This window comes from Carassius carassius, chromosome 20 (assembly GCF_963082965.1).
Source record: "Carassius carassius chromosome 20, fCarCar2.1, whole genome shotgun sequence".
NCBI classification, from domain to species: domain Eukaryota; kingdom Metazoa; phylum Chordata; class Actinopteri; order Cypriniformes; family Cyprinidae; genus Carassius; species Carassius carassius.
The window spans coordinates 1,871,419-1,882,441 of NC_081774.1; the positions used below are offsets into that span (position 1 = coordinate 1,871,419).

Sequence of the window (11,023 nt, forward strand, 5' to 3'; positions counted from 1 at the left end):
AGTTGTTTTAACTTTAGTCAGTTTTCTTTTTTAAGTTTAAGTTTTACATCTAATATTTGTATTTTATTTAATTGCAATTACTGAAAATGTTTTATTTTTTTAATAGTTTTAGTTTTATTTAACAATAACAACACGCAAGTTCAGAGGGTGGGTTATTTACTTTGATAATTTTTTAGACGTTTGTTTGTTTGTTTTTGAATAACATTTATGGCTACAAATGTCTATTAAAATGCTAAATAGGGACGGTTTTGATTTCATGTTGACTTTAAACCTCTGCCTGCTCAAATGCATCCCAGAAAGTCCTACTTGAGCCGCTTGACATCAGCGGTATATCCTGACGATAGTCCTGCTCTCAGACTCGGACAGGGAATGAATCTCCTCAGCATGTCTCTGAAATGCACGTCCTCTCCTCCTCAAAGAATCTCTCTGTCCCTCTTTCTCTGTCTCATCTTACAGTAATCTTCAATTGTGTGAAACCTTTCATTGCTTTGATTTCGTATATTTCCATTCTGTAAATTGCTTCAACAGCATCAAGCAAAAAATCTCTTCTCCTCAGAGCAAGTAAGTGTGGTATAAACAAGGTAAAGCTTTGACATGAAATCAATCATCATGCAAGTGTTTAAACCCTTCATAGAAGTGAGACCATCTGGAAGAGTCCATCGCACTAAAGTCTGACTGCTGAAATATTTGTTTTGGTTTTTTGGTCACATGATTCATGTATGGCAGACATTGCTTCTTTAAAAAATAATAATGCAATCCAGCTTGCCCCTTATGGATCTAATGCACACGGCATCCATGTTTTCCACCCAAACCCTGCCTGTGGAATCCTGATTCAAGGTTTATTAGACACTAACATTCAAATATCTGTTTTATAACCCAAACCGAGCTAACTTGATCAGCATGCGATCTAAGGTCAGGGAAAGTATGGGTGGTTCATCAATTACAAGATCTTTTCTCTGACTTTAAAGGGTTTTAAAGACAAAATGCTTTAAAGAAACATAATTTAAAAAAGAATAATGATAATTCTAGTTTTAATTCTAATTTTTGTGAGTGTCAAAATGTTGAATTTCCCAGAATGTCTTTATTTTGCTTTACATTAGCATGTCAGGACAATTTTTAGCATATTTTCTTAAATACATCTAAATTAAATTAAATTAAATTTACTTTGAGTGCCTAGAAAAGCGCTATATAAATGTAATGATATAATATATATATATTATAATTTGTTTTTAAATAATCACTTGCAAGTAGTACTGTCATACCAAGCATTTTATTATTAAATTTTTATAAAAAGCTTTTTTTTTTTAAATGATGGAAATGAAAAGCAGAGTGATAGTTTGAAAAGCAGAAATGTATTTTAATTTTTAAATCCATTTAATCTTTATTTGGTATCATCATTAAAATAGGTAATATTTGACCATTTTTAATTAAGAAATTATGCATTTGTATAGATTCAAAACAGATGTACAGCAGATGTGTTGTATTAGCGTGCAAATCCAACTTTTTGGTCATAAAGTGATAAATATAAAAATCCACTTCCTGAAAGGAGATTGATGAAGGCTGTTATCAGATCTTTATGAAGATTCGCTCTAATTGAAGAATCACTCATATGCCACATGTATACTGTTAATGAATGAAGCAGCATGTGTCTTTCTCTCCTAATGCACTCTTCCTGATCTCCAGACTGGCTCATCCTGACGGGAGTCTGGCAGATCTGACGATGATGAGCACATCTCCAGAGCCGCTGCTGAAGGAGGAAAAGGAGAGAGAGTCCATGGACAAGGTGCTGGTCGTGGACTGTGTGGAGGAGGAGGAGAAGAAGAAAGAGTCTCTGTCCATCCATTCAGCTCATCTGTCCAGTCAGGAGGACATTCATCAGTTCAGTGCCACCACAGATCCAGAACTGCCCTCAGAACAGAGCTCAGGTACTGCAGACCAGTCCAAACTAGTCTAGTGCAGTCAGGTAATGTCTGTCTATCTGTATATGTATATGTGTATACAGTATATGCATGTATGTAGCCTATGTATTGTAGCCCTGGAACACACAACCAGTCTTAAGTCGATAGGGGTATATTTTTAGCAATTGCTAAAAAAACATTGTATGGGTCAATATTATAGATTTTCTTTTTTATGCCAAAAATGATTAGGTTATGATTTTTTTTGTAAAAATCATGTTCCATGAAGATACTTTGTAAATTTCCAACCGTAAATATATAAAAACTGAATTCTTAAAAATTAATATGCATGGTTAAGAATTCATTTGGACAACTTTAAAAGGTGATTTTCTGAGTATTTCGATTTTTTTGCACCCTCAGATTCCAGATTTTCAAATAGTTGCATCTCGGCCAAATATTGTCCGATCCTAATAAGTCATTCATCAATGGGAAGCCTATTTAATCGGATTTCAGATGCTGCATAAATCACAATTTCGAAAACATACACTTTGGCTATAGACAGGCTATCAATTTTTACCTATCATGTGTTCCCGGGAAATCGAACCCCCCAACCTTGCGCTTGATAATGCAAAGCTCTACAAATTGAGCTACAGGAACACTATATATATATATTACGACTCTTGTTTTATCTGTATTTTATCTTAGATTCAGTCTGTTTAGTATTTAGGTCTTAGATTGTGTTTTTTTTGTTCATAATATGTATACTGAGGAAAATAAGCTGATCTCTTCTCACTCAGACCTCAAGAATAAATGGCACTTGGTGGTGGACCGGCTCACGGTCCTGTTCCTCAGGTTCCTGGAGTACTTCCACAAGCTGAAGCTCTTCATCTGGTGGCTCCTGGAGATGCACATCATCAAGATTGTGTCCACTTACATCATCCTGCTCTCTGTTAAAGAGGTAGAAGCTCAAACGTGAGGTTATGGTACAGTAATCTGAAGGTGTTTCTGTTTCTCACGCGTGTGTCTTGCAGGTCTCGCTCCTGAACTATGTGTTTTTGATCTCATGGGCGTTTGCGCTGCCGTATCAGCAGTTTCGAGTTCTCGCTTCCAGCATTTGCACCATCTGGACATGTGTCATCATCGTCTGCAAGTTGTTTTATCAGCTAGAGACCATCAGACCTGATAACTACTCAAGTATTTGTACTATGGTGGGTTTCTTTACTCATCAAATGAGTTTGTCTCTGTTCAGATGGGAATGGTTTTCATTTAATGTAAAATGCTTGTCATCCATGTCTAGTTTGGCTTGAGCAGACGAGTAGATTTGCTGGTTCTTGTGTTTAATCATGCGATTGTGGTTTCTGTAGCCATTCAATTACACAGAACATCAAAAGATGGATATGAATTATTCCCTACTGTACCGGAAGCCTGTGGATCCGGCAAACTGGGTCGGCCTGGAGAAGTTTGTTGATATACTGCCCAACCTGAGGGTGAGGAGATACATTCAGTGTTTTCTGGGAAGCATGAGTTAATCAATAGCATACTGTATATCATCAAATTTGCCTCTACTCAGTGTGTAACTTCATGTGTTATGTTAAATGTGCAACCTATTACCTATTATGCAATATTATAATTTTTATTAGTCTAATAAAAGTCAATTTTTTTGTTGTTACAAATCATCCAAAATCAATTACTGAGCAAGTACAGTGTTCAAATCTCCTTATCTTAGTCAATGGTCTTACACAGTGATAAGCTTGTAAATCTGCTTTGAGTTGTTTGGATCGTTCGTCTTTGCATCATTACATCACATCTATATGCATAAAGAAAGAAGTTCTTACAGTGAATATAAAACGAAAGCAAAATCACATGTATTATTCAATGTAACCATTTGAAGTGGAGAAGCTTCATTTTCTGAAGATAAAACATTTAATTGATGAAGTGATTGACTCTTATGTACAGAGCTTATTTACATCGCTCTTCTCTTCCTTTCTCAGAATAATTTGTTGATGTTGGCCATCTTGGCGTTTGAAGTCACCATTTACAGACACCAGGAGTTTTTCCGTCTGAGAAACAAACTCTCTCCTCCTCCGTCTCGGACCATCTTTCATGACATCACCCGACAACATCTCGACTACAGCATCATCAACTGCGCCAAATACTTCATAAACTACTTCTTCTACAAGTTTGGTTTAGAGGTGCATTTGATTGACTATCTATCTATCTATCTATCTATCTATCTATCTATCTATCTATCTATCTATCTATCTATCTATCTATCTATCTATCTATCTATCTATCTATCTATCTATCTATCTATCTATCTATCTATCTATCTATCTATCTATCTATCTGTCTATCTGTCTGTCTGTCTCTCAGTCTGTCTATCTGTCTGTCTGTCTCTCAGTCTGTCTGTCTGTCTGTCTGTCTCTCTCTCTGTCTCTCTGTCTGTCTGTCTCTCTGTCTGTCTGTCTGTCTGTCTTTCTGTCTCTTTGTCTGTCTGTCTGTCTGTCTGTCTGCCTCTCTGTATGTCTCTCTGTCTTTCTGTCTGTCTGTCTGTCTGTCTTTCTGTCTCTTTGTCTGTCTGTCTGTCTGTCTGTCTGCCTCTCTGTATGTCTCTCTGTCTTTCTGTCTGTCTGTCTGTCTGTCTGTCTGTCTCTCTGTCTGTCTGTCTGTCTGTCTGTCTGTCTGTCTGTCTGTCTGTCTCTCTGTCTGTCTCTTTGTCTGTCTGTCTGTCTGTCTGTCTGTTTTTTTCTGTCTGTCTGTCTGTCTGCCAGTCTTTCTGTCTGTTTTTTTCTGTCTGTCTGTCTGTCTGTCTTTCTGTCTGTCTGTCTGTCTGTCTGTCTGTTTGTCTGTTTTTTTCTGTCTGTCTTTTTGTCTGTCTGTCTGTCTGTCTGTCTGTCTGTCTCTCTGTCTCTCTGTCTGTCTGTCTGTCTCTTTGTCTGTCTGTCTGTCTGTCTGTCTGTCTGTTTTTTTCTGTCTGTCTGTCTCTCTCTCTGTCTGTCTCTCTGTCTCTCTGTCTGTCTGTCTGTTTTTTTCTGTATGTCTGTCTGTCTGTCTGTCATTCACTCATTAATTAATTAATTCATTCATTCATTCATTCTATCGCTATATATTGTTCTGTCTCTCTGGGTTTGTTCCGCTGTGGCGCCAGGTGTGTTTCCTGTTGGCGATCAATGTGATGGGTCAGCGGATGGATTTCTACTCCATGCTGCACGGCTTGGCTTTGGCTGTGGTGATGTACAGACGCAGGAGAAAAGCCATTGCTGAGATCTGGCCCAAATACTGCTGCTTCCTGGCCTGCATGATCACCTTCCAGTACTTCATCTGCATTGGAATCCCACCGGCTGCTTGTAAAGGTGTGTTGCTCTGGGACTTTTCAAACTTATTATTTATTGGTTTCTTTTAGTCGTAAGACTGTTTCCAGCTACTACACTATATAAGAACACTGCAGCATTCTGGGATTAAGCACAGATTCCCATTCAGTTTGATGCAGAATCTCAAAGGGTGTAAAAATACTCTTAACGATTATGACAATTGATAAAATCTTTTAAATTAAAACATAAAATATTGACTTCTAAAGCCACTGTGTTAACTCTATTTATTGCTTCTGTCTGGAACAATAATGAAACATCTTTGAATGGTTTATTGGAGCATTTGAGGTTCATCTGCAAATATTGATATGTGTTTAATAAGATTAATTGTTCAGCATATCATATATTTAATTTGATTAAAAATTATTGATCGACAGCCCTAATTGTTGCTCAATGTCATATTTATTTACTTTAATTTCAATTCCACTCAGCCTCTCCCTGGTAAGAATTTCAATAAATCTTTACTAATAACTTTTTTTTTTTTTTTAAATGTTTAAATTTCTAATTTAAGTGGCGCTTGTTTTTTAGATTTGTAACACTTCATAAAACATCATCTTAGTGACCATCAAAATGTGCACTTTTATGTCCATTCAGTGTAGCAAACCATTACTGCTGTCCAATCAATGTGTCAGCTTCTGTGAAACCCTAACATTTGTATGTTTTCATGAATTTCGGTCATTTTTCCAGTGGTCTATAATGTACTGAACTTCTCTTTCTAGATTATCCCTGGAGGTTTCCTGATTCCATGATGGATTCTGACGTTATTAAATGGCTTTACCTTCCTGATTTCCACACTCAGCCCAACTCCATGTTCCTCGTCTGTGAGTAATACCTCAGAAATATGTGTTGCCATTGAACATTAGAGTTTGTGCTGCTTAGCAGAGCATGTGAACTTGAAACAACGGTCAAATTAAATCAATCCTCTTAGACTTGCATGGTAAGACTTTTGACCATCAGCATAAGATCTGGTCCATTTCAGTGCAGGTTAGTCAGACCCACATGCAAACTGACCAGCCACATTTCTATTTTTTAACGTGATGTTTAGAAAGCCGGTAAATATGAAATTGATGACACTGCAGTAACAGATCACCATGAATCACAGTGTTTGTCGCTGATGGACAACACCAAAGAAATGCAAAAATACCATCAGCCTCCTCCATATTGCCCCTTAAATTCATTTCCTCTCTGCTCTGCTCTTGTGTTCGTCTGATGTAGATGACTTCATGCTGCTGCTGTGTGCGTCGCTGCAGAGGCAGGTGTTTGAAGATGAAAATAAAGCTGCGGTTCGTCTGATGGCGGGAGATAACGTGGAGATCTGCCGAGACCTGGACGCGGCGTCCTTCAGCGTTCACAACCCCGTACCAGACTTCATTCACTGCAGGTACACACAACACTGGTCCTTAACTTACAGGTTCATGCTTAAGCACTCATATCCAGCAGAGAACTGCAGATGTTTAGCAGGTTAAAACTTGTGGAAAAACTAAAAGCTACTAATAATGTTATTGTCTCAATTCAAAGCCAGTTAGATTATAATAATTCTGTAATATAGCAATTTACTAACAGCAACAACAACAACAACAACAACTATTATTATTATTATTATTTAATTGTATAAACGGATAAATAGTTTTAATCGAGGATTCCGCTTTGCGTTTTAACAATGCTCCTTAACTGTAATTAATTCACTGTAAACCACGGCTTCATGGCGCTTATATTTTAGATATAGATTTTCAGATAAATTTTTTTTTTTCTTTTACAAAGTAATCAAATGTTAATTGACAATGCATAATTTTTCTTTCAGACAGAAAAAAATAATAATAAAGGATAAATAAAGTATATGTGCAAATTAAATTTTTTTACATGTGGTTAAGTGAAATAATCAAATGCAACATAACATAGGAAAATGTTCTCCTTTAGAAAGAATGAAAAATAAAAGGATAAATGAATCAAGTAAATGAGTAATTAAATCAATAAATAAACTTCAGATCATTTAAAAAGAATTGATCAAAGTCAACTTGTCAAACTAAAATGTTTTCTTTTAGATTAATATTCAAATAATGATAAATTTAACAAGGATAAATAAATAAAGTTTGTAAATACTTATGATACTGTTTTATTTTAAATAATCAGTTGTAACATGAGAACATTTAAATGTATTTTTCAGACTGAACAATAAATAAAAAATAAACAAGTATGTGTGTGTGTGTGTGTGTATTTATATATATATATATTGCAATAATTTTACATACATTCTTCAAAATAATGTACCAACAACATAATGACAGTATATTTTAATTGTGTTTTTTTTAATTGCATCTTTTTTCATGACTGAAGGCCACTATCACTGATACCAATACTATTGATGTTTCTATAAATGTTTTCTCCCCTAATATTTAACTATTGACTATAGCCATTCAACATTACAGTATAATTGAGAGCTATTCTCTAGTCACTTCTGCTGTACGTGATCCTCTTTCACCCTCACTTTCCAAGAATTTCCATGGATCACATTACAGAAAGAAGGGAAAAATCCATAAGGCACCATCATATGCTCTCTTTCTCTCTCTGTCTGAGCTCTAACCCAATAAGTAGCTTTTAAGTATGGACTGATCTTTTTTCTACAAGGTGATTGATTTTAGGGGAGGAAGCTGCTGCTTGTTGTGGTCCATCAATGCAATACATTTCAGCTTTTCATCAGAGCTCTTAGTAGAGACCTGTGGCTAAACACAGCATCAAGCGTCTACAAACAGGCCGTGAAGCCTGGAGAATGTACTTCAACCTTTGGAGCGGCGGGTCTAAAGTGCATTTCAAAGCATGTGTGAGCTTTTAGCGTGCAAGAAAATGAGCATGTGAAGGAATTGCTCCAGGTATCGATCCGCTCATTATAATTATGCCTGTCAGGATGTCTGAGACTGTATAGGAAATGAAGCATAACATTTAAATAAATTATGGCTGCCTCCCTATTTGCATACTTCCACTGTGCACTTAACATCAAGTTAACTGATTACATTATTTTATTCATTATATTTAACATTATTTTGTTTCTGTTTCATTTTCAACCATAATGTACATAAATAGTTGGACAGCGACTTTAACACCTTAACTTATGAGTCTATTTTTATTTAGACAAAAAATTTTTTATTTATTATTTTTTTACTTGATATGCTCTACATTTGTCATATAATCATCATAGAAAATATTTTTTGTAACATTGAATGAACAGTGTAATGTTTTACCGTTAAAATACTTTTTAATAAATCCAAATGATTTATTATGTTTACATTTTTTTTTTGTTCTATTTTATTTTCAACCATAATGCAGAGAATAGTTATAAGAACATAAGGCTAAGAACATGCATGTGTCATTTATATTATGTAGTTATAGTCAGCACTTTATCTAAGAATTATTAATTACATTTAAATACAGTTCTATTTTATTTGCTCTACATTTGTCATGTAATTATGCTATGAAGTAATTTTTAAGTACCAGTAAATGAACCGTGTAAATTTTTACTGTTAAAATAATTTTTTCTCTGCTAGGTTAATTATGCACCACAACATTTTATTATGTTTTTACATTTTGGCTGTCCCAAATAAATAGTAACAGATTAGTGCTGCACCATCAACGTGGGTTCTGTTTGAGCCAGACCTGCAGTTTTCCTTCACTAAATATTATTTCTAATGCGCCTCCCATCCAAAAATAGCAAAGAGCTGTGTGCGTTGTTACTTATAATAAGCAACAATGTTTCAGCTTTCAAAATTTGTACATTTTATTACAAAATTCAAACAATAAATGTCATTTTGGCACACATTTTACAGTGATGCGACAGATCGCTGTTGCACGGCACACGAGACTCTTCCACTTTAATACAAGTTACACTGCAAAATAAACATGAATGAACATCAGAAGGTATGTTGAAAAATAAAGTACAACTTACTGAAATGTATCACATCTCAATCAGCGTTTCTACCCAAAGAAAATGTCAATAAAACAACTTGGGAACAGCATGTAACATAAAGTTGCCTTTACCCAAAGACTTTTTTTTACCTCAGGAAAGTTATCCAGTGTTCTTAGTTTGTTAGTTAACTATATATATATATAAAACTAATTAATTAAATATATATGTTTGAATAAATCGGTTATGATGACCGGTTTTCATTTGAGTGTGATTATTATCTTAAAATAAACAGAATTTAATATAATAGCTTTGTTGTTAATTTTAACCTGTAGTATTATGTACAAAATGAGAGGGCTCCGTATAGTTAACGGGGTGAGATTTCTTTTTCTTTAGAAAACGAAACTATAGGTATCATATCGGCAGATATCATTCTAAATTATCGGTTATCGGTATTGGCTGAGAGGTTGATTAATGGCGCATCCCTAGTTTGGATGGATTATTTAAACAAACGTCAGTTTCAGTTACTAATTTTAATGTTATTTCCTTCTCTCAGGTCATACCTGGACATGCTGAAGGTGATCATGTTTAGCTACCTGTTCTGGTTCGTCCTGACCATCATCTTCATCACCGGCACGACTCGGATCAGCGTCTTCTGCATGGGTTACCTGGTGGCGTGTTTTTACTTCCTGCTCTTTGGTGGCGATCTCTTGCTCAAGCCAATCAAGAAGATCCTCCGTTACTGGGATTTCCTCATAGCTTACAATGTCTTCGTCATCACAATGAAGAACGTGTTTGCTGTGAGTGTCTTATCCCTTGAAGAAATGCATTTACGCTTTTCAGCCAATTTGGCCAAAATCACTACATTAATGTATGAAATGTATAAGATATAAAAAAGAACATCTCAACATATTTTATAGATGTTTTATTAATTTATAGAATAGAATATTAATGTAATATATATTATAATTTATAATGAATGTATTTTATTATTAAAGTACAGTACAGTTTTTTATTTTACAGTATATATTCTGCATTTATTGTTTCATTACCATGAAGTTTTAAGAGTTATAAAAGTTTTATAACTCTTGTATATAAAAGTTGTATCACTTGTGTATAAAAGTTGTATCACTGAATAAAATTAAATAAATAATAAATTATGATTTTTTTATTTTAGTCTGTTGAGGAGGCTAGTAAATGCATAAACAGAAAAACACAATAAAGCAATAAATTAAAAGAAGTGTTGCATGCATTAAGAATTGTATTTTATTTCCCCACAGATTTTGGCATGTGGTTATATCAAGCATTTGGTGAAGAATAGCTGCTGGTTGGTTCAGCTGCTCAGTCTTGCCTGCACCATAAAAGAATACAAAGCTCTTGAAGGTAAAGAAAGGTGGTTGATGGTTTCTAATCTATGTATTATTTTAGCCAATATTTGTGTACACAGTATATTCTTATGCTTGTTTGCTTAACAACATGCATCTTTAAAGTATAACTTTCGGTTGAGAAGGAACATAGCATTATTCAATTCTCCGTGTCCCGTGTGTCTTCAGGCGTGTCTTTAGAGGGATGTGAGGTGCCGAGGGACGAGGCTGGGATTATCTGGGACAGTATCTGCTTTACGTTCCTCCTGCTGCAGAGACGTGTCTTCATGAGCTACTACTTCCTGCATGTGGTCGCAGACATCCGCGCCGGACAGATTCTCGCATCTCGGTATTTACAGACATGTTTACATACAAGTGTGTTAGATTTGTTTTGAATGTACGATTTTGTTTGAGGGATCATTTTATATTTGTACAGTAAATGTAAACGTCAGTACAGTTTAGTTAAGTATCATCCATCTGTCTGTCTGTCTGTCAGAGGAG

General features: G+C 35.2%; 1 protein-coding gene across 1 annotated transcript in view; it reads left to right on the forward strand.

Moving 5' to 3' along the window:
* LOC132096943 (piezo-type mechanosensitive ion channel component 2-like) overlaps positions 1-11,023 on the forward strand; it is a 79,396-nt gene that overhangs the window by 42,768 nt on the left and 25,605 nt on the right. Inside the window, exons 18-28 of the mRNA XM_059502628.1 lie at positions 1,684-1,925; positions 2,693-2,853; positions 2,927-3,103; positions 3,260-3,382; positions 3,887-4,087; positions 5,044-5,248; positions 5,983-6,084; positions 6,479-6,644; positions 9,715-9,958; positions 10,439-10,541; positions 10,712-10,871. Of these exons, the coding sequence (XP_059358611.1) occupies positions 1,684-1,925; positions 2,693-2,853; positions 2,927-3,103; positions 3,260-3,382; positions 3,887-4,087; positions 5,044-5,248; positions 5,983-6,084; positions 6,479-6,644; positions 9,715-9,958; positions 10,439-10,541; positions 10,712-10,871 (1,884 nt within the window). The remainder of the gene's footprint in view (positions 1-1,683; positions 1,926-2,692; positions 2,854-2,926; positions 3,104-3,259; positions 3,383-3,886; positions 4,088-5,043; positions 5,249-5,982; positions 6,085-6,478; positions 6,645-9,714; positions 9,959-10,438; positions 10,542-10,711; positions 10,872-11,023) is intronic.